Source organism: Monodelphis domestica, chromosome 2 (assembly GCF_027887165.1).
Source record: "Monodelphis domestica isolate mMonDom1 chromosome 2, mMonDom1.pri, whole genome shotgun sequence".
NCBI classification, from domain to species: Eukaryota; Metazoa; Chordata; class Mammalia; order Didelphimorphia; family Didelphidae; genus Monodelphis; species Monodelphis domestica.
The window spans coordinates 140,979,705-141,004,352 of record NC_077228.1 but is presented as its reverse complement, the minus strand read 5'-3'; the positions used below and the strand labels follow the sequence as shown (position 1 = coordinate 141,004,352).

Here is a 24,648-nt window from a genome sequence, read left to right as displayed (position 1 = left end):
TGACCGATTAAAGCACATGAACCTCTTGGGAATACGGTCTTTTGGGGCTCTCTACTGAGTTGGTCCATCTACTGGTAAAACTGTCATCTGAAACCAGTAGGAATAGGAGCATGGCTTACTTTCTTGGGATCTGAATGAAATAGAAAAGTGGCATGCTTGTTTAAAATTATTAAGCACCTACTATATACTAGGAGCTATACTAAGTGCTTTAGAAATGACATCTCATTTGATTCTCACAATAACCCTGTGAGTGGGTGCTATTATTATCCTCATTTTATAGCTAAGGAAATGGAGGCAGACAGAGGCTAAATGATTTGCTCAGGGACACACAGATTCTTTGATGTCCGAGGCTGCATTTGAACTCAGGTCTTTCTGACTCTGGGTCCAACTCTCTATCCACTGTGCTACCTATTTGCCTCTAAGTTTGAGTCCTGGCCATGTCACTGGCCACTTTTGTGACCTTGGTAAAGTCAGCCACCACATCTCTGTAAGACTCAGTTTCCTCATCTGCAAAGTAGACATAATAAAGCCCATCTTACCTGTCCCACAAGATTGCTGTAAGGATCAGGTGAGATAATGGATATAAAAGTGAAAGCATGTTAGAAACTGTTAGGTGCCATGCAGATGTGAAGCAGTGGTAACGTTATTGGCTTATTAACACCATTTTGATGAGGTAATTCGACCTTCCCTTGCCTTTCTGGTTCAGCACTGGAATCGTGGCCAACAATGCCCTTCATTTCCAGTTAGAGACTCCCGATCATGCCTTCCATGGGGTGGTTCAGGAGAGCTTCCATAGGCAGGCAGCCCTGCGTTGTACAGTCTCCATTAATTAAAAAGCTGAGCATCCCTCACATGTGATTTCCCTGAAGAGCTTACCCTGAGAAGATGCAGCACTCAGTGTAGGAACACATCCCATGATTCCCTTCTTCATTACTTGTGTGTGTGTGTGTGTGTGTGTGTGTGTGTGGTACCACCCCATGGGCTCAGTAATCTAAACCTGACGTTGAGTCTAATAAAAGACTAATGAACAATTTAATTAACACTGCTAAAACTTTTCCAGAGACAAATTTCCATAAGTTAAAAGAACTCTGGAGCGAAGCTTAAATTAAATAGTGGCTATTAATAAGTTTTAGAGTTATTCAAGGAAGAAGAGCCATTTTTACTGCTTTATCTTTGTTTATGCCTCCTGTTTTGTATCAGTGCTATATAAATGATCATCCTCAACATTGCACATTTTTGGCTGGTGTAGGGGGAAAAAGTCTTGTTTTGTTTTGAAATAAGTAGAGTTGGAGTGCTAGTTGTGCTGATAACAAGCTGTGTATCCTTAAATCAATTACTCATCTTCTCTGGATCTCAATTTTCTCATCTGTAAAATGGGGATAATAATACTGATATTAACTCATAGGGATATCATGCCCCTTCCCTTTCTGGTTCAGCTCAAAGAGTTTGTGTATAACTATGAGCTATTAAACATGTGCTGAATGTGTAGTTCTATTGACTTTCAGGTAAATAATCTGAAATATGCACATATATAGTCACATCTACTAGTATTGACAAGAAATGTCAAATCCAGATAGAGAGGGATATGTATTAATATCATGTAGTACAGTGGATAGAGTGGTGGGTTTGGAAGATTCATCTTCTTGTGTTCAAATCTAGCCTCAGACACTTATTAGCTGGGCGAACCTGGGCAAGTTGCTTAATCCAATTTTCCTCAGTTTCCTCATCTGTAAAATGAGTTAGAAAAGAAAATGGCAAACATCCTAGTGTCTCTGCCAAGAAAAGCTCAAATAGGGTCGTGATGAGTCAAGTATGACCGAAACAACTGAGCAGCAATTATATTTACATCTATATGTCCATTCTCTTTTTTTATATCTGTGTGAAACCCATAACTTGACAGAATTTCAGGGTTGGGAGGGACCTCAGCAGCCACCTGATCTAACTCTTAATGGATGAGAATGCCCTTTATAATACACCCCAAAAAGCCATCAATCCAGCTTTAATCCCACCATCCTTAAATGTTTTCAGTGACACAAAACTTGCTACCTCCCTAAACAGTCTGTTTCCACTGTTACAGCTCTAATGGTTAGAAAGTTTTCCTTTATGTACAACTTCTGCCCATTGTTTCTACTTCTATCCTTTGGAACCAAGAAAAACAAATGAACTCTTTCTTCTATATGATAATCTAATTTTTTAACCCCTTCCTTTCCCTTTTAGAATCTATACTGTATATTTGTTCCATGGCAGAAGAGTGGTAAGAGCTAAGCAATGGGGTGACTTGCTCAGGGTCCCACAACTAGGAAGTATATGAGACCGGAATTTAACCTAGGACCTCCTATCTCTAGGTCTAACTCTCAATCCACTGAAACACCTAACTGTTCTCCCATATGACAATCTTTCAAATTCTCAGAGAGAGCTAACATCTCACTCCTATGCTTTCTTTCCTTCCCTTACCCCAAATCTTCCCTTCTCCAGGTTAACCTTCCACAATTCTTCCAAAGATTCTCATAGGGGATAATTTGGAGGTCCTTCACCATCTTGGTTGCTGTCCTCTATAAATGCTCCAATTTATCCACATCCTTCCTAAACTATGGGTCCCAGAATTGAGCACAATGCCCTAGATGTTGTCTTAGCCAAGCAGAGTACAGTGGAATGATTCTATATTATACCCACAAACTCTGTCTCAGTTTAGGCCACGATTATATTGCTTTCTTCCCTTTAATTGGTGTTGAACTTGTGGTCCACTAAAAACCCCAGATCTTTTTCAGATACATTGATGTCTAATATACCCATGCCTCTCTTAGTTTCATCTTAGAAAGTAAATTTTTAACACAGGTAGAAGATTTTACATTTATCCTTTGAGTAAAAGCTAAGCAAGAGAATTTGAATCACATTTGAGAGGATTCTCTTTGAGGAGTCCATAATGCTTAGGAACTGAGAGAAGGTAAAATTCATAATCTTTTCTAGCAGTTGTTTTGACTAAAACTTTCCCATGGCTGCTTTTCCTTAGTTTGGGACCTAGGGTCCGGAAGATCTGAGTTAAAATCCTGCCTCAGATACTTACTTTGTATCATCTTTATATCCTTAGCACTTGTATTCATAAGAATAGGGATTAGGATTAGACCTGTAATTTCATCGATAGAGACAATTCCTAGTTGATGAAATTCCTCCCTACCAAGATAGGTCAACAACTTCTTTTTCTTTCTTTTTAAGAAACCTTAGCTTCTGCCTTGGAATCAATACTATGCATTGGTTCCAAGGCAGAAGAATGGTAAAGGGTAGGAAATGGGGGTTAAGGGACTTGCCCAGGGTCACACAGCTAGGAAGTTTCTGAGGTCATATTTGAACCCAGGACTTCCTGTCTTTAGGCCTGGCTCTCTAATGCACTGAGTTACCCAGCTGCTTCTTTTTCCAACAACTTCTTTTTAATTAGAGTATTTGATGCCTGAGGCACTGAGAAGTGAGTCTTATTTACAATCACAAAGCCAATATGTCAGGAGTAGGTTTTGAACCCAGTTCTTATTGGCTTTGAGGCCAATTTTTTATCCACTAGATCAACTGTCCCTCTGCTCTTATACATAGCAAAGGCTTAATAAATTTTAAGGTTGCACAGTGGATAGAGCACTGGACTTGGAGTCAGGAAGATTCATCATCCTGAGTTCAAATCTGACCTCAAGCACTTACTCATTAGAGTGACCTTGGCAAGTCACTTACCCCTGTTTGCCTCAGTTCCTTATCTGAAAAATGAGCAGGAGGAGGAAATGGCAAATCACTCTAGTGGCTTCGCCAAGGAAAGCCCAAATGGAGTCCCAAGAAGAGTTGGACACAACTGAAATGATTCACCAACAATAATAAATATTTGTTAAATCTAGTAGGAAATATAAGAAACGTACATAAATAACTGTAATACAAGATAGAAAGAGATACATTCCCATAGTGCACTAGAAAAATTGCTGCAGGAACTGAGAGAATCTGGGAAGACTTTATGAGTTTATATAAGCTTTGCAGAATAGCTAGGATTTTAAGATACAACTATGAATTATGAATAAGGGCATTCTGTTTGGAGGAAACAACATGAACCAGACTTAAAGGTGGGAAGGAACAGGTCATTCTCAAGAGAATGTTCCTTAGTATCTGGGTGTTGTTGTTTTTGTTTGATATTCATCTGGTGAGATCAGTCACTTGTTGCTGGAGGATAGAGAGATCAATAGACAGACAGAAAGACAGATAGATAAACATCTAGCTAGATGGATAGATAGATGGATGGATGATGGGTGGATAGATGGCTAGAGCGTTAAAGCGATAGATCTCTTGTTAAGAGCTTGTAAATAAGCTAGATACTTTGCTAAGTACTGAACATTTATATACAAGGGCAGTCCCTGCCTACAAGGAGCTTACAATTTAGTTGGGGGAAGACAGCATATAAAAAGGGGATCCAAAAAGGAGGTTCAGAGGCTCTACGGAATGGAGATAGCTAAGAAATGGTATGGCTTGGTTTGAGGCAAGAGAAGTGAGCACTCACAAAGCAGAGTCTGGTACCCATGGAATGAGTCCAAGGTTCCTGTGTGAGAGAAATGGGGATAATGGCCAAGTGATATGACCCTGGTCTAGTCACTTACTTTCTCCTGGCCTCAGTTTCCTAATCCATATGCCAAATGAATTTGGATTCAATGTAGTCAAATGTCTCTTCCAGCTCCAAATATATGATTTTATGATCCTACAGCCTTATGATCCAGCTCTACCCATGGCATTTGTGCCTATAAACTACAGCCAAGCAATTGCCCTTGGCCATTTTCTTCTATGACAGAAGAGGCAGAATCAGCATTCTAGTGGTTGCTGCCAACTTTAGCCAAACCCTTGGTAGACACTCTCCCTGACAAGTGACTCTTGAGTGACATGATGCCTAGGGCAACTCCAAGCTCTCTTCTCAATGACAGGGAATGTCTATTAAGCTTCTCTTATATGTAAAACTTTGTATATGTAAAAGTACTAGGAGCAAGTGTTGTCTTAGAATATCTAGATATGGCACAATCATTATCCTCATGGAGTTTGGCATCTAGTCGGGGGATGAGGCAAACAATAGCAACTATAATACATACTATAGTATTGTGGGTTTTAAAACTATTGTGGCCAGGGGACTTCATTTCCCAGCATTCTTTACTCATCCCGGGGTTCCCTTGTATTGCATCCCTGGGTTGCACCCTGGTGTGGGTTTGTTTATAAATTTGCTGAAACCCACACTCTGGGGATATTTTTCCCCTTCGGCTTGTGGGTCTCTGGCTCTTTCCTCATTTTTAGTCTTACACTATGATGAAAGCTTCAGAGACTTGCAAGGCAAAATATCATATGAGGTCTAAAGGGAAGGGTCCTTTGTAGTCATTCTTGGTGCTACCTATAGGCTTCTCTTTCTCTCTCTCTCTGTTCTGTTAGAATGGAAGCTTCTTGAGGGACCATTGACCTTTGTATCCTCGGCACTCAGCCCAGTGCCTGGCATATAGCCAAAAAAAAATGTATTTGGGCGTTGACTATTAATTGGTTGACAGTATCCTTATCCATTTGTTGACCCATGAAATCCATTTTCCCCATTTACCTGCTATAAATCTGATAGAGTTTAGTTTTTAATATCAGGCTTAGAATGGGGGGATCTAGGTGGTGCAGAGAGTGCTGAGCCTGGAGTCAGGAAGATTTGGGTTAATTCTGGCCTCAGACATGTACGAGCTGTGTGATCCTGTGACCTGTTTGCCTCAGTTTCCTCATCTGTCAAGTAAGTTAGAGAAGGCAATGCCTGACCACCTCAATATCTCTGCCAAGAAAACCACAAATGGGGTCATGAAGAGCCAGATATAATTGAAATGACCAAACAATAGCAATAAAATAGAGGAGCAAGTAGAAATAATTGGAATGATTCTTCTGACTTTCCTTTCTTGCCATTTTGACTTCTACCTCGACAGTTGAACCATAGAAGAAAAACAATAGGAAGTCTACATCCTAGTATAATAATGTTATCATTTACAGAGCACTTAAAGGTTTACAAAGTGCTTTACCCATATTATCTCATTTGATCCTCACAACTCTAGGAGGTAGGTGCTATTATCCCCATTTACACAAGAGCAAACTGAGACAGACAGAGTTTAAGTCACTTGCTCAGGGTCACACAGCTCTTAAGTATATGAGGTCAGATTTGAACTCAGATCATATTGAATACAGGCACAATGCTTTATTGACTATGCCTCCCAACTTCTTCCACCTATTTCAAAGTTAGAAACCCAAAGAAAAGACAGGTGAAAGAAAAGACATGAAAGATGACGAATCAGAAGACTTTAAGATTAAATCTCAACTCTTCTTTTTGTTGTTTGACTCTGGGCAAGTTCTTTTCTTTCTCTGGACCTCAGTTTCCTCACCGGTAAAATGAGAGGCTGGATGGTCTGGGAGATTGCTTCTGGGTTTAGATCTCTGATCCAATGATTATCCCCTCCTTCTCACCATAAATCCTAGTGGCTTCAATGAACAAAGATCTTACAGCTCACTTCATGGTGATGCAAGGAATCACATCCCAGTTTCAAAATGGCAGACTTGAAAAGCCAGTCTCCCTGGATGGGGGTGGGACCTCCAGGAGGCAGGGGGAGAGAACATCTTGTTTTATAGTCCTGTCTGCATGAAAAGAACCCCTGCCCAGGACCACAAACACAAGTGGCAGTTGTCAGGAATGTGCATGGATCCATTCCCTACCTCCCATTTCAGTTTGGGGGCAATTTGGATTTTGCAATACTTAGAATCATCGTGCTGCTAAAATGTTGGAGCTGAATAACGTTATACATTGCCAGGGCTGTTGGCTTTTCTGGTTCCCACTGAGAGACACATTGCTCTGATTATGGCAAGTCAGTGAGGGATATTTGTACAGGCGAAGAATGCTTCTGCAAAGGTCTGAATCTAGTCTGGAAGCAGAGAAATGAGTTATGGGATCCAGTGAATCATGCTGGCCTCCTGCTATTGGTAACACCCCCCATACTATCTGTAGAGGGATGTCCCTGAGCTTGCAAACCAGTCAACACCAGTCCTCAGTTTGCCTGCCACTGCATTAGGTGTTGGAGGATGGCTTGGAGAGGCGGGAGGCATTGGGTGAGAGGAGGGAGGAGGGAAGAGGACAAAGCATGGAAGACTCAGCTCCTTAATTAAGGCATTTATCACCTAGTAAGAGAGCACACATGCATGAATGACTGAAGAACACTTATCATGTAATATGCAAACAAGCCCCAATTAATAGTGTCTGGATTGTATCTATAAATGTTGAGAGCGTGTAGAACAAAGGGAGGGCTCCATTTTGGAAAAAGCGAGGGATGGAGATTGGCGAAGAGGAAGGATTCAGAGCCAGATGTGATTCAGGCAACCAGGTGGCAGAGTCATGGATAGAGACTCGGGATCTGGAAGACCTGGGTTCAAATCTTTCTTTAGACATTAGCTCTTTAACCCTAAGCAAGTCACCTAACCTTTCTGCCTTGGTTTCCTCATCTATAAAATGGAGATCCCTTACTTTCCAAGCCTGTTGTGAAGATTAAATTAGTTAAGATATTTAAAGTGCCATTACAAACCTAGAAGTATAATATAGACATTGGATGTTATTACCACTATTATGCTGATGCAATGAATTCACTATTTCTTCTGAAACCAGATTATTTTGCAGAACTTGTTTTCTTAATAGAATGTATACCCAGACAACTTCAAAAACATCACATCATTAATCTGCAACAAAGTATGATCATAATGACTCTGGAGCTGAATCAACTGAAATATAAATGTCTTTTCTAATCTATTAGATAGTCTTGGACCTGAAGTGAGTAGGACCTGAGTTCAAATTCAGCCTCAGATACACACTATCTCTGTGGCCCTGGGCAAGTCACTGCACCTCCGTCTTGTTTCAGTTTCTTCATCTATAAAATGGGCAGTGAGGTGCCACAGTGGAAAGAGCACTAATCCTGAAATTAGGAAGAATTGATTCCAGCTACGGTCTCAGACAGTTTTTAGCTGTCTGATCTTGGGGCAAGTCACTTAATCTCTATTTATCTCAGTTTTCTCCCCTGTAAACTGGGGATATTAATAGCATCTACTTCCCAGGGTCGTTGTAAGTATAAAATGAGAAAATATTTGTGAAATGTTTGGCACAGAGCCTGGCACCTATTCAACATTATATTTATTCAGTCATTTTTCAGTTGTGTCCAAGTCTTCATGACCCCATTAGATATTTTCTTCGTAGAGGTACTGAACATAGTTCGCCATTTTCTTCTCCAGCTAATTTTACAAATGAGGAAACTGAGGCAAACAGGGTTAAGTCTTTCCCACAGTCACCTAGATGGTAAGTGTCTGAGGTCAGATTTGAACTCACGAAGATGAGTCTTCCTGACTCCACACCTGGCACTCTATCCTACCATACCAACCTACCTAAATGCTAGCTATTATTTGTGAGACTCAGAATGGGGGGCAATTCTAGAAAGAAAAGCTTGGACTCTAGATTTTAGGTTCATAGATAAAGAATTGGAAGAGACCTCAGATGTCATCTCATCTACTCTCCCCCTTTTATAGATGAGGAAACTGAACCCTGAAGCAGTAAGAGATTTTTCCATTTGGTTAGGATAACCAGAACCATTTGCATCAAATATTATTAGGGGTGGGGAACAGAATTGTGATCAGTGGCAGTGCCCACATAGGACAATGCAACAATGAGTGCAATCATGCTAGGAAAGGGGGATTTCTTAAGGCTGATGATGCCCCGCTTCACAGGTTGAGTCAATTTAACTTAACAAATACCAGTTACATCCTTATTTTGTACAGGAGAGACACTGGGGATATCGAAATGAAATTCCATTAGAAAAATGCTAATAGGCCATTCATTGGTTTGTAGTTCATCTGTGTTAACATATATCATGCCATATAATTCAAGACAAGGATTCCAGCAAGATTTGAAACAGATTCAAAAATTCTTTGGGAGAAGAATTCAGACAACTGGGAATAAGTGCCAGAGAATAACAGCTCAGAGAGATCATGCTTACTTATACATTTAAAAATAAACTCCTTATTGTTCTGTTTAAGTTTTTGCAATATAATCTCCCAATATAATCCCTTTTCTACCCCTCTACTTCCCTTACAATAAAGACTGAAAAAGAGAGAGGTGTGGGAGGAGGGGAAACTTCAGCAAAACAACATATTGAAAAAGTTGGATATTATTTGCATTGTTCCATGCCCATTGTCCCCCACTCTGCAAAGAAAGGGGAGGGGATACATTCTCATGCCTCTTCTTTGGAGCCACACTTATACATTATCATTTCACAGTATTGAGTTTTGATTGTTTTGCTGATTTTTTTCTGTTTACATTGTTGTAGTTGTTGTGTATCTTGTTTCCTGGTTCTGCTTATTTCAACCATCAATCAATATTTATTAAGATTTTATTATATTATTATATTAACAATAATAATAAATTAATTAGAACTAGAAAAATTAAAATTAGAATTAAAAATAATAAATTAATATTAATATAACATTTATTAAGCACTTAACAGGGAATAAAGAGGGAAGACAGCCTCTGCTTTCAAGGAGCTTACAGTCTAATGGGGGAGTCACCATGCACACAAATATATACAAGCAAGCTATAGAGAGAATAAAGAGGAAATAATAATTAATAGAGGGGAAACACTGGGATTAAGAAGATTTGAGGAAGGCTTCCTATAGAAGGTGGAATTTTAGTGAGGAGTTAAAAGGAAGCCAGAGGGGAGTAGGGGAAGTGTTCCAGTCACAGGGGAAAGCTTTGCTTCAGTTCATGTCTTCTCTTAATTCTCTGTAGTCATTATAGTGCAAACATTATTCTATTACACTCATATACCATAACTTGCTTCATCATTTTGTGCAGTCAGCATCACTGCACTAGATCCTCTCACCTTTCCTACTGTGCTTATTACAGGCTGAAGTGTGTGCTGGGACGGTGGCGGAGGTGATCCAGTCTGTGGTCAATGGAGCTGATGGCTGTGTGTTCTGTTTTGGTCATGCCAAGCTCGGTCAGTATGTATTTCCTTGGTTAGTGTTGCCTATGGTTGGGCAGGGAGGGAAGGAGGGAGGACTCCCTAAAGTCATGGCTTAGCACTAAAGTGGAAATTGATCAATCAGAAACCACAATGGAAGAGAGCCTATAAATGCCCTTTAATGGTTTTCATTAAGGTTTTGCACTGATCAATTATATCTGATTTTAAGAGTTGTAATTCATCATATGTTACCAATCCTTTTGTAAAGGAAAAAAGCTTCTAGTGTAATATTCAGAGAACCTCAGAGGAGGAAGTGACCTTAAAGATGAACACTTACCATCACAGGAATCCTCTCTGTAATATAAGAAAAGTGGCCAATTTAAAAACAGTAAGACAAGTGGGGTGAAAAAAAAAAACAAACCAGTCACAATAATTCTTGCTCTTCTCTTCTTCCACCTTCTAGAATTATGAAGTTGGTTTTTAAAAATTCAAGTGAAAAGTTTCACCCTTTTTTCTATTAAATTTCATCTTACCAGATTTGACCCATTTGTCTATTGTGTTAGGTCTTTTTTTTTTTTTATGGATTCTTGTTATCCAATGTGTTAACTACCCCTTCTAGTTTTATGCAAGTCTCAAACTTGATAAACATGCTACCTCTATTTTCACCCCTGTTATTAACAAAAATGGAAAATATCACAGGCAAAGTGCAAAATCCTGGAACCTTCCATCACAGACCTCCATCTAAGCTGACATTGACCCATTAAAAGTTATTTCTCTTTGGGTTAGCCATTTTAGAATCTAACTACCTGGGGACAGTTTCTCCTCTTCTTGTCAGCAGTATTATGAGAGATTTCATCAAATGATTTACTGGAATCCAAACATACTGTGAATTCAGTTGTCCCCTATTATGCTAGATTAAAGATAAGCCCAGGAAATAAACAGAACATTGCACATTTCCTGAGGGGAAGAGTTACCAGGAAAACAAACAGAATTTCTTGCTCTTTATATCCACAACAGGTGGATATTGAAACTCTTGAGGAACACCCGCCCTGGTGTATTTAGTCCTGTTCTCTGTCAACAAACTCCAGGAATACACTGGGACACTGTAGACCTTTTTCCTGTTCTTTGACTACAGAGCAATCAGAAAATGCCAAACATCCAAGCATTTCCTAATGGGAGTGCCACATGGATGTTGATAGGGCATCAAGGTTCAAAACAAAGAGAATTTTCTCCAGTAACCTCAATTTTAAGGAAAGTGCCCAGGCCATTCATGTTCAGGCTTTCCATTCCTCTGTGGTCCCTGTTCCTGACTCTTTTCTTACCTTTCCAGTAGAATATAAGCTCTGTGAGGGCAAGGATTGACTTTCTTTTTGTTTGTATCTTTTTCCAGTGATAAGCACAATTCCTGGTACATGTTTCTTGACTTGATTTAAAGTACCAAAAGTCCTCCTTAGCCTTCTGTGCCACAAGGGGACGTACCCATTTACTTAAAGCAGGTATCAAACCTCAAAGAGTCAGCAAGGCCCTGAAATGGAAGTTCCACAGTCCCTTACCTTACTTAAATCTTGGACACTGGCATGAAGATTTTTCTTGGCAGTGCCTCATTAATCCTGCCTTGCCACCATCTGTTTACCAGGCCATGCCAGCTGTGCTCAGTTGTGTGGTGACTTGGGGAGTGGACAAATGCTCACTGGAGTGCTGTGGGGAGTCCCTTGATGCATCCCTGAGACCCCTTCCACACAGGCAGGGAGGGCTCAGGGCAGGCAGGAGTTCCAGCTTTGGATGAAAAAGCCCCTTCATCCCTGGGCTGCATCTGCCCTCTCTTTTCTCCCCTCTTGATCACTCATCAAAGCAGGTATCTAAATTTTTATAGAAACTGATTTTGCTATTAAAATATACACCCTGTTTAACAGGAATATGGGTGCAAAGTATAAATAGGTAAGTTTAATCTTTGGGATTGTCATAAAGAGGGCTGTAATGGTGATGGCTGGCTTGGGAGTCCCGTCTCTGCTCTTTGTGAAGTAATACAGAAACTGTCACATCATATACAATATTTTAGTGACGGGGTTAAATTTTATTACTTGACTGTGCTCTTTACAACTTATAAAAGTCGCTGGGAATTTTCTCTTTGGCAACCAGTCCACATGTGCCATTTGCCATCCAGAGACAGAAAACACATCACCTTCTCCCCCTATCTCTTTTGTTTTTCTTCTCTTCTTTTTTGTTTCCTCCTTCTCCTTCTCCTTCCTCCTGCTTACCAGTCACCTTCTCCTCCCTCCTATGGTAAATACCCGACTCCATTCCCTAGGCTGCCTACAATGAACCTTCTTTTAAGCCAACAGGAGATCATGAAGGCCTTCAAGTCAAAAGCTGCTCACATCTCTCCCTCTCTAACCTGCACAGGAAAATCCTATACCATGATTGGAAAGGATGATTCCATGCAGAACCTTGGCATCATCCCTTGTGCCATCTCCTGGCTTTTCAAGCTGATTAACGAGCGCAAGGAGAAGACGGGGGCCCGTTTCTCTGTCCGGATCTCTGCCGTTGAAGTGTGGGGAAAGGAAGAGAACCTGCGGGACCTGCTGTCGGAGGTGGCCACGGGCAGTCTGCAGGATGGCCAGTCCCCTGGAGTGTACCTTTGTGAGGATCCCATCTGTGGCATGCAGGTGACTGAGGCTGGAGCTTCCCCTACCAAGGGGAAGCTGGGGGCAGTTCAACCCATGAATTACTCCAAATGTAAACTGGCTAGAGTTAGAAGTGTTTACTTTAAAGTGGCCTGGAACTTTATAGCCTGCAGCTGTGGGGCCATCTGCTCTCCTAACCTAAATATTTGTACCCTAAATCCAATTGACAATGAGCAGGGACTACAATTGTTAGAGCACGAGGGGCCAATTTCATTCACCTTCCCTCTCCTTCCACCCCCCAGACCCCCATGCACACTTTAGAAAAATATGATTCTTCTTTTGTTTAACAACAAACTGAAATATTTACAGTGCGGCACAAAGAGCTACAGCCATTACCATAGCCGTGTACAGCTTCATAAACTATGTTCCTGGCACTGGCTTAGAGCAGGATTAGTAATGCTGTAGGAAGAACTAATAACCACTTTATAATTAGAGCCAAGACATAATTGCCAGACCTGGGGAAGCCAAGACTAGCTCCAGTTCTCTTCAAGATGAAAGCCCCAAGGGGCTCATGTTTCTCCCTGACCACCCCAACAGAGTTTGTAGCAAAGGCAGGTCCCTGGAGCTCCCTGGTGCATTTCCAAGAAACTGAGAGAAACCTTGCCACCACATCAATTTGCTCATTGGAGAGTGAGGCAATCAGGTTGAGAAAGGTGTGCATTTTTTAAAAAAGGAGTCTGGTGTCCACCTATGCAGAGATGGTATGGATTCATCCATTCCATGTGAGGGACAGCCTAACCAAAGCACTGAAGCAGGTATGAATAGACAAGATCAGAGGACAAGGAATAGGGGCAGCTAGGTGGGATGGTGTATAGAGGACCACTGGGCTTGGGTTAGGAAGACTCATCTTTCTGAGTTTAAATGTGGCCTCAGACACAATAGCTATGTGATTCTGGGCAAATTTGCCTCAGTTTTCTCATCTGTATAATGAGCTGGAGAAGGAAATGGCAAACCACTTAAGTATCTTTGCCAAGAAAATCCCAAATAGGGTCACAAAGACTTCGACATGGCTGAAATAACAAAGATTAGTGTCGTTTGTTGTCTTTTTTTTTTAACTGAGTAGTGTATTGTGACCAGAATATGGAATATATTAAGAGGACTATCATAAAATAATTCAAGAAATATAGGTCAAGGCCAAGTTGTGGAGGACTTTGAATGCTGTTAAGGCATTCGTTTTTTCTTTCAGTGGGCACTAGGGAGCCTTTGATGGTTTCAGACCAACAGCTAATTGGAGTCTCACAAATTAGGAAAATTCTTTTGAAAGTCTTTCTTTGAATGGATGGGTGAAGGGAAAAACCGAAGTCAGGGTAACCACCAATTTACTCAGGTATTCAGTAGTTCAGATAAGAAGTGATGAGAACATGGACTATGCTGATACCATAAGAAGATAGAATAAAGGAGAGATGCAAATGACGGGTCTTTAATGAAACAGGTAGGACTTGACAATAGATGGGATATCAGGGCTGAAGGAGAGGAGGAAACACAGATTTCAAACTCAAATAAATGGTGAAAAAATGGGAAAATTTAGAGGAAGAAAAATGAGAAAAAAATGGGCTGGTTTTATGTGATAGAATCTGTACCGTTTTAACAATAATTCTTATTTCAGAGCTTCCTTGAGCTTTCAAATATAATAGTAAAGCCTCAGGTCATTAGCAGATTCAGGGCACTTGGTTTAATTGAATTTTCTGGTTAACCAAAAGTTAAGCAATAATCTATCTTGCTTTCCATACTTGTGGAAATTGTTTTCTAAAATGTAGGTCCACTTGCCTGCCTTAGTAATTAACTATAATATAGTTCACATAAATGATCATAGTTCAAATATATAAATCTTTCTTAGATAATTGAGATTGTTTCACAGTTATATTATGATGATAAATTCTTTTGAAGGATAGGATAGATATAGTAGCAGAAAGGGGAGAATCTATCACAGTCCTTGGATACATGCTGGCAATTGTTTTGTTTTGGTTCTTTGATGTTAGCTTTCTTTTCTCTTAAAATTAGAATAGAGGAAAAAATGATCATTTTCTGAGCATTCCCGTTCATCAAGGATTAACTATTCTTGGGGGCGTCACTCCAGAGTTGGGGATAAACTGAACACGGAATTCTGCTTAATCATTTCATGAATATATCACAGGTGTGATTTGAGGATCTTAAAAACAATAAAAAAGAAGACTCCTAACATGATCGGGATAACACTCTTCAACCATTTTAAACAGTTACATTAACCTACTCCAACTTAGTTTTGCTTAGTAGGATTAATAAGGAAGCTTAAGGTTTGCTTGGATCAAATTATAGGGGAAGAGTTACAAAGGGAGACAGTCAAAAGTTCAGGCTTTCTAGTCAAAACTTGCCAGGTGCTCAGTGTTGGTGATACCAGTGCCGTCAGCTCTGAAATCATGGTAGCCCTCAGCCTACAGTCTCTTCTCCAAACAATGGAATCTTTGAAGGAAAGATGCAGCCCTATCCCAAGTGTTATCATAGGTAAACATTGCCACCACCTCCATCCCCCAGCCCATGTTGATTTGTTAGTTCTCTGCAGAGATAAGACAGGCCAGCTCTTCTCACTGAACCCTTTGCTTTTCACACCTGTTATATCACAGGTGGTTCTTTTTTAAGACTAAAAGATGTGTCAGGGTGAACAAGAGCCAGTCAGGGTTATACACCAAAACTCCCATTTCACAAAATAGGGACAAAGAGAGGAAAATGAAGAGTTGAGGATGACTCGGCAAGTCCTCGAGAGAAGTAGAGAAGTTTGGAAGTGGGTAGGTTTGGGAGGAAAGAAAATGAGTTCTGTTTTTTTTAATATGTTCAATTTGAATGACTTCAGAACATTGAATTTAAAAAGTTCTGATATAGGGGGCAGCTGGGTAGCTCAGTGGATTGAGAGCTAGCCCTAGAGACGGGAGGTCCTAGGTTCAAATCTGGCCTCAGACACTTCTTAGCTGTGTGACCCTGGGCAAGTCACTTGACCCCCATTGCCTAGCCCTTACCACTCTTCTGCCTTGGAGCCAATACACAGTATTGACTCCAAGACAGAAGGTAAGGGTTTAAAAAAAAAAAGTTGTGATATAAAAGTAGAGAGGTCAGGAGAGAGGCTAAACCTGTTTATGTAGATTTGGTAGTCATCTGGGTAGAGATGACAATGGAATGTATGGGAGCTGATGAAATGAGCAACAGAAAAACATGAAATGAGAACAGGGTAGAGCCTTGGAACACATCTCAAATTAGGGGGTAATGCAAGCTAGCCTGCATAGCAGATAGAGTGTTTGAGCTTGGAGTCAGGAAGACTCCTTTTTCTGAGTTCAAATTTGACCTCATATTTACTAACTGTGGGACCCTGGATAAGTCACTTAACCCTCTTTACTTCAGTTTCTTCATTTGTAAAATGAACTGGAAAAAGAAAAGATAAACTATTCTAGGATTTTTGCCAAGAAAACCCAAAAGGGGGTACAGAGTCAGGCAGACAGGTAGGAAGACAACCAAAAGAGCAGTTGCTACACAACATAGAAAGAAGAGACTAAATCCAGGAGGAGGAGTAACAGTAGTTATTGTCTTCATCATAGTAGTAACTGACACATAGATCTATAAAGTTTACAAAGTGCTTAACGTATTATCTCACTTGCTTTCCACAACTCCCTGGGAGATAGGTGCTATTATTGCCCTTCTTTTACAGATGGACTTTCCCAGGGTGACCCATCTAAGTCAGGATTTGAATTCCAATCTTTTCTGACTTTAAATCCAATAGTGCACAGTCTAGCTAAAGCGAGTTCAAGAAAGGTTGGTATTGAGAAAAGGCGACCAGATTTATAATGAAGAGATCATTGATAACTTTGGAATGAATAGTTTCAGTTCAAAGATAAGATTAGAAAACATATAGCAAAGAGTTAGAAAGTTTAAAATTAAGTTAAGTATTATACAGAGGAGAGAAAGTGCTCTATGAAGGTCCTTCATCTTGTGACCCTAGTGTTCAGATCCTGTAAGAGACTGTAGGCTATGAGAGACATATAGAAATATGTATGAGGGGGAGAAACTAGGAAGTGCTAGGCCTGAAGTCAGGAGGGCTTTGGGTTCAAATTTGGCCTCAGATACTATCTAGCTATGTGACCCTGGGCAAGCCAGTTAACCTCAATTGTCCAGCCTTTGCCAGTTTTCCATCTTAGAATTGATACTAAGACAGAAGGTAAAGGAGAAAGGAAGAAAGGAAGAAAGGAAGAAAGAAAGAAAGAAAGAAAGAAAGAAAGAAAGAAAGAAAGAAAGAAAGAAAGAAAGAAAGAAAGAAAGAAAGAAAGAAAGAAAGAAAGAAAGAAAGAAATGGATGGATATCCAGGAAACAGAATAATAACATTTAAACCAATACATGAATAAGAAGGAAATTCCATTCCCCACCCTTACCCCCGGCTAAAGCTAACCACCTAGGACACCTCCAGGTTCACTTTTGCATTTATATCCTTCATTTCTGGGATTATGTTTTATAGCTCCAGAACCAGAGTGAGCTTCGAGCCCCCACAGCAGAGAAGGCAGCCTTCTTCCTTGATGCTGCTATTGCCTCTCGTCGGAGTAACCAGCAGGATTGTGATGAGGATGACCATAGGAACTCACATATGTTATTCACGCTCCATATCTACCAGTACCGAATGGAAAAGAGTGGAAAAGGTGGAAGTAAGTTAACTGATTCTTTCTTTCCTGATTCCTTCTAAGCAGCTTTCGAAAATTTTATTTTAATTTAAAGAAAGCTAAATGGCGATAATGTGCCAGGTGCTGTGTGGGGTGTTAGGGATATGAAAATAAAATGTAAGAGTCCCTACCCTCACAGGCTGGAGATCTTTCCTAAAATGGGGACCTGGAGAAGGAAGTCACCTATTCAGAGAGGTTTCTCCAAGGGAGTAAGCAGAGAGAAGTCTAGAGAGTGAGTCCAGGCATGAAGGAGGAGAAAGTTTAGTGACTTATCTATGTTAAAACAGCTAATAAGTGTGTTTCAGGATTTGAATCGAAGCCTTCTTGACCTCAAATATAACACTCGCCCACCATCCTATCCTGTCTTTCTCTAACAGCTGTCAACTCTTATTATCATACAGTGAGTATGATTTTAGTTAATTATCATAACAACTTTGGAAGATTGGTAGGGTGAGTAGTCCACCTATTTGTTTTTCTTCTAGACATGGTGCAAGGCCTTGCCTTTTATTTATTTTATTTATTTTATTTTGAAATTTTATTTAATTAATTAATTTAGAATACTTTTCCATGGTTACAGTTTATGTTTTTTCCCTCCCTTCCTCCCACCCTCTCCCATAGCCAATGGGAGTTTTACATGTGTCGATCAAAATCTATTTCCATATTACTGATATTTGCACTAGAGTGATCTCTTAGAGACTACATATCCCCATCGATCCATGTGATCAAGTAGTTTTTCTTCTGTGTTTCTATTCCCACAGTACTTTCTCTGAATGTGGATAGTGTTCTTTGTCATATATCCCTCTGAATTGTCCTGGGTCATTGCATTGCTGCTAGTAGAGAAGTCCATTACATTCAATTGTGCCACAGTGTATCTGTCTCTGGTTACAATGTTCTCCTGGTTCTGCTCCTTTCTCCCTATATCAATTCCTAGAGATTATTCCAGTTCACATAGAATTCCTCCAGTTAATTACTCCTTTTAGCACAATAGTATTCCATCACCAACATATACCACAATTTGCTCAGCCATTCCCCAATTGAAGGGCATCCCCTCATTTTTCAATTTTTGGTCACCACAAAGAGTGCAGCTATGAATATTCTTGTACAGGTCTTTTTCCTTATTGTCTCTTTGAGGTACAAACCCAGCAGTGCTATGGCTGGATCAAAGGGCAGGCAGTCTTTTATCGCCCTTTGGGCATAGTTCCAAATTGCCATCCAGAATGGTTGGATCAATTCACAACTCCACCAGCAATGCATTAACCAGCTTTTTTTTTTTTTTAAAGGAAACAGACTCCTTTTATTTAAGGGACTTGTAGTATGTGGAAGGGCTGGGCTTCTAATCAAGGGCTCCTGAATCTGAGTTAAGTACTTTTGTCCTGACTACACACTATTTCTCTTGCTGGTCTGGCTCTGTAGAAGCTTTCAATGCAGGCACTTGTGTATAACAAAGGCTTTATAGGACCAGCAAAAAAAAGTATTACAATGAGAGAGTTTCCAAGAACTATAAAATATTTTAACATATACATCTGAGATTCTTGTTCCATTTCTAAGAACAACCTTCTTTATGCATGAGTTTCCTCTGCTTAAAAATCTTTAATAGTTACTTTTATCTGCCAAAGCAAGTTCCAGCCTCTTTTTATGATATTCAAAGTCCTCTAAAATGTTCTTCCACTTTAAGTGTTCCAGTCTGATTTTATGTTAAGTCCTTCATGAAATCCATGCTCCAGCTAAACCAAATTAGTTTCTACTAAACACTCTCTAAACTTGCCTATTTTCATACCTTGGGAAGAAAGCTTTTTTCCCTATGCCTACAATATCCTCCCTCCATCTTTCCATCTTTGGAATCCCTGACCATCCTTAAAACCCAATTCAAATCCCATCTTCTCTATGAAGTCTTCTCTGATAACCTCTTCCAGAATTCAGACCTCACATTGCACATTGTTTTTGTTTTTTCTTTTTTAAATGCTTTCCTTCTGCCTTTCAAGAGATAGTAAGTATCAATCTATGGCAGGAGAGTGATAAGGACTAAGCAATTGGGGATTGGGGGAGTTAAGTGACTTCCCAAGGGCCACATGGCTAGGAAGTATCTGAGGTCAAATTTGAATCCAGGTCCTCCTGATTTCAAGCCTGGTCCTGTATCTACTATGCTATCTCACTGCCCTTGCACATCATTTTATAGTGTTATTAGTTAACCTTATATGCTATAGTTATCAATGTTTGTATTTTTATTAGACAATAGACTCCATGAGTACAGTAACTATGTTATATTTAAACTTTTAATTTAGAATGTTTTAAAATTTGTTTCAAATTAATTTTTTTAAAAATTAAAATGTTAATTTAATTAAAAATATTTAAACTATGTCATATTAACATCTTCTAACACCTAGCATAGGACTTGGCAAAGAATAGTCACTTAATCACTATTTCTCAAATAAAGTGGTAGATAATAACATCGGCAGCATTTGGGGCAGAACAAATGGGCTGCAGGGTACCTACTACTAGTAAGGGGCCTCTCAGCTCTCAGCTCAGTCCTGGAGTGCCTTAACATCTAATGAGAGACGTCAGACTTTTTCTCATTTTGGACCTTTTATGACCTTACTTTAGAACTCTGGGAAAAATCACTTAAAGTTTGGGTTTGGTTCAAGGTACGAATCTCAGCAAAAGAGAGTAGAAAGTTTCCAATGTGAATGTAGAAACAGGTAGGAGAGAGACCACGAATACTGGAGTTAGGAAGCTCTGGGTTCAAATCCAATTGCTGGATCTTATTAGCTGTGTGGTCCTGGCTTGGGCAAATCAGTTTAAAATGAAACTAGATTGCCTGTGGGACCCTTTTCAACTCTAAATCTATGAGCAATTTATTTCCTTCAAACAAACAAAAAAAATGCTAAAGCACAAAAGACTATTAAGCACAAATGATAAAAGTATAGCACATCAACCCATAAAATCCTACTATATTCAGAAGGAAGAATGATCCTTAAACATGTTTGTGGGGAGACAGCTAGGTAGCATCCGGGTGGTTGGGCTAAGCACCACCTCTGTAGTCAGGAGGACCCACTATTATGTGCCAGGTGCAGTGTGCTAAACATTGGGGATACATAAAGAGGCAAAAGACAGTCCCTGCCCCCCTGCCCTCAAGGAGCTTACTGTATAGTGGGAGAGACAACATGTAAACAAATATCTACAAAGCAAGCTATACTGGAGAAATAGGAAACAATAAAAGATGGAAGGCTCTAGAGAAGGCTTTCTGTGGAAGGTGGGATTTTGACTGGGATTTAAAGGAAGTCTGGAAGATATAATATGTATGTGTACACAAGTTTTCTCCCTGGATGCAATGTAAACCTCGCTGAAGGTGAGCACTATTTCATTTTTGTCTTTGTATCCCAAGTGCCCAACTAGTCCACTTGGAATTCAGAAATAAATAAATGCTTTCTAATGGATCAATTGATTGTGGCAATTCTCAATGACCTGAAAGAGATCATGTCACTTCCAGAATTGCCCAGCTATTCGATGGCAATGGCAGATGCTATAAAGTAGTATATAATATTATCAATAATATTATTATCAGTTGGACACTTTGTATATTCCACTATAATGTCAAACAACAAATCTTCACTATGTTTCATTGTATTGGGTATTATAAAGACATATACTCAGTAGATTTAATTTCTGTCCTTAATGTCAATAAATATTTATTAAGCATCTATTATGTGCCAGGAACTACTCCAAACACTGGGGACATAAAAAGAGACAAAAATACTGTTCCTTTATTAATTCAATGCACTGTAATCACAACTGTTGAGGATTGATCTCTATAACACAATTATCACAATTTCTTGAGTAATAATCGTGTAGGTGAAACCAGTCAGAATATACATTCTCCATACTGGAATCACACCATGGGTCTTCTCCTTTCCATAGTTTCATGTCGATGAACATGGCTTGGGGAGGAAATAAGAAATTCAGTCAGTAATAAGGAGGTACAAATTTATAAAAAATAGAGCATTTCTCCTACATTTCCTCCAAAAGTTCTGGGTTCTATTTGATGGGGATTTCTGGCAAATGACTTAGCTTGGTGATAAGGTAGATCAAGTGCTGGACATTGAGTTGAAAAAATCTGAGTTCAAATCCTGCCTCAGACACTTATTTAGCTGTTTATCCCTGGGTAAGTCACAACTTTTTTTTTTCTGTCTAGTTTCTCATCTTTAAATGAGCATAATAACAGCACCTACCTCATAGGGTTGCTTATGAGAATCAAATGAACTATTTGTAAAGCTCTTTCCAGACCATAAAGTGTTATATAAATAGTATAATTAAATAAATTCTGGTGTAAAGATACATGGAGAGGTGATGGTTCTGATGTTGAATGTGAAGCAAATACTGACAATAGGATGGGGAGGGGAGAAAAGTAGAGTGAAGTCTCAGTTGTGGGAAATTGGGAATCTGAAAATTATGTGCATTTATTTTTTTCCTTTCATGCAGCTGTCAGTAATAAGAAGCTATGTGGAGTGTTATTTTGTTTATTTATTTATTGACTTATCCATCCATCCATCCATCCATTCATTTGTTTGTTTATTTATTTATCAGTCAAAGAGTTGACCTCATGAGCAAATGGGCTTTTGACCACAGTGGGCCAAGAATCCCAGGAGATAAAACTTTCTTAGACCATCTTTTCATCCTTCCCCAGTTTGTTCAAAATGTACTACACTATAAACCATTCCTCCCCTGATTTTTTTTTGTATTCACATAACATCAGAAACAGAGAGTGTTGAAGTTCTGCTTTCAAATATGACTATAAATGTTCAGTGAGATATGGAATATGAAGAAAGAATCAATCCCTCCCATCAGATGCCATCAGACTATTTGCTCAAAGGCTTTATTTTGTTTGGGGCTTATTATTTCCCCCCCAAACTTGTCAATCTTTTTCATGTTTTTAATATTTGCTAAATATTCAACATCAAAACTATCAATGGCTTATATTTTTTTAACTCCAACTTTAGAAAAACTAAAGGGACTGTCATCATCAGCTTTCGAAAGCTTTAACTGAGACACTTTAGTATATCAAAAATGGAGAGAAAAGGAGGAAAAAGAGATGGTCTAATGGCAACAGATAACACTGCCTACCAAAAGGGCATAGCTGTGCCAAAAGGGACCAAGGGACCGGTATCCACAGTGCCTGAGGAATAGACTCGCCTGCCATTTTCTGTACATGTTTGAGTTCAGTGAATTTACATCTATTTAAAATGTAATGAGATGATTTAGTGTGTTGTTTAAAATGGAAATTTTGTTTACTTATATTTAAGTAATAATCCCCCTGGACTTAGCAGCCAGAACTCAATTAAGGGAAGGTTTATTAATTAGCCACCCTGCAGCGAAGAGGAAGATGGAGCGTGCTTCTATTAACTGGCCGTTATGAGTGAAGATGGCTGATTTGATGTATCAGTCATACAGCTGCTGAACACTCACATCTACATATGTGCTCACACACCCACACATGCATACATATACACACATTTAGGACTTTTTTGATTTCTAGATATAGTTGAAAGAGAACAAAATCCCTAGAGAAATATTACTCTTTTTCAGATGATGGTAAAGAAAGGCTTGGGTTTTTTTGTTGTTGTTTTATTTTGTTTGTTTGTTTTTTTAGTTGAAATATGTTTTCCTACATGATGGGTATAATTTGAACCAATTGCCCTATTGCAATGGGAGGGAAGGGGAAGGAAGGAAGGAAGGAAGGAAGGAAGGAAGAAAGGAAGGAAGGAAGGAAGGAAGGAAGGAAGGAAGGAAGGAAGGAAGGAAGGAAGGAAGGAAGGAAGGAAGGAAGGAAGGAAGGAAGGAAGGAAGGAAGGAAGGAAGGAAGGAAGGAAGGAAGGAAGGAAGGAAAATTTGTTAAAGGTCTACCATATGCTTGGTACTGTGCTAAGCACTTTACAAATATTTTCTTCTATGATAGATACTCTTAAAAACCCTGAGAGGTAGGTACAGTTATTATCCACATTTTACAGATGAAGAAACAAGTCTAAAAGAAGTTAAGTGTCTTACCCAAGGTCACAGAGCCAGTGAATTTCTGAGGGAGGATTCCAAGTTGTTTTTCTAACTCCAGAACAGTTCCTATGTAAGCACACTCCTGTCAGTAATTGATACTAAGAAGTCATAATGGTATTCATTCTTTCACTGATTCAACAAAATATCAGGTGCCTCCTATGTCAGAGTGCTGTGCTAGGAACTAGCTTATGAGATATACAAAATTCAGTAAGACGTGGTCACGATCTGCATGAAACTGATAATCTAGTAGAGAAATAAGGAGCAAATATAAACAGAATACATTGTATAGGCATTGGAGACAACGTTTAAAAATGTTTTATGAAGTCCAATGAGAAAAGTCATGAAGAAGATGAAATTTGAGTTTAACTTTAGGAAGAAATGGAATATCCATAAGGAATGGCAGGGAAAGGACTATTACAGTCTTAGGGAAGAGTCAGCAATGGCACAGAGGCAGAAGAACAATAAGGGAAGTTTTAGGGACAGAGACTGTCAGTTTTTCTGGAATATAATGAGGAAGAAAGGAGTATGAGTTGAGGCTAAAAAAGGGGAAACAACATTATTGGGGGTGGAGTTAGGAAAAGGATGTTCAGTTATAAATTATATAAATGGGCAATCAGATGAACAAGTTTCCAGCAGAGTTTCAAGGCTTGCCTAGGGCTGGTATGGATTTATGCTTGATACCTTATTTATAAGCATTATTCCCTCTGTAGTTTATAAGGAGGATCCTGAGCTCTTAAAAGACATTCCATGAACCATTTATTGTACTTGTCTGCAAGGCAGATAGGACCATTTCTCCAATTTTTTTTCTGCTTTTTTCTCCTTAAATCCTTAACCCCTTCTCATCCAAAGCATGGTCAAGAAGATCTCAAGAAATTGTGTCCAGAATGATAGCATTTTCAAGCTGTAAAGATCTAACTAGCCCAATACAGTAGTGGTGTGTGTGTGTGTGTGTGTGTGTGTAATAAGTTATTTGATGTCCCCCATAGTCAGTATCAGAGCCAAAAACTAAGATACTGATTCTCTGACTTCCAGGCCATTCTTGATAGATAGATAGATAGATAGATAGATAGATAGATAGATAGATAGATAGATAGATAGACAGACAGATAGATGATAGGTAGTCAGATAGATAGATAAGTAGGTATGTATGTACATTGGTAGATGGAGATATATAATATACATATACACATCTGTATAGAATGATTATAAATATTCATATATACACATTTCTGTCTGTGTGT

At 39.3% G+C, this 24,648-nt stretch overlaps 1 protein-coding gene across 2 annotated transcripts in view; it reads left to right on the top strand.

The window, feature by feature from the left end:
- The window catches only part of KIF26B (kinesin family member 26B), a 636,727-nt gene that overhangs the window by 516,851 nt on the left and 95,228 nt on the right, over positions 1-24,648 (top strand). For both annotated transcript variants that reach the window (XM_001377348.4, XM_056816054.1), the window contains 3 exons: positions 9,950-10,043; positions 12,411-12,673; positions 17,167-17,350. In XM_001377348.4, coding sequence (XP_001377385.2) covers positions 9,950-10,043; positions 12,411-12,673; positions 17,167-17,350 — 541 coding nt within the window. The remainder of the gene's footprint in view (positions 1-9,949; positions 10,044-12,410; positions 12,674-17,166; positions 17,351-24,648) is intronic.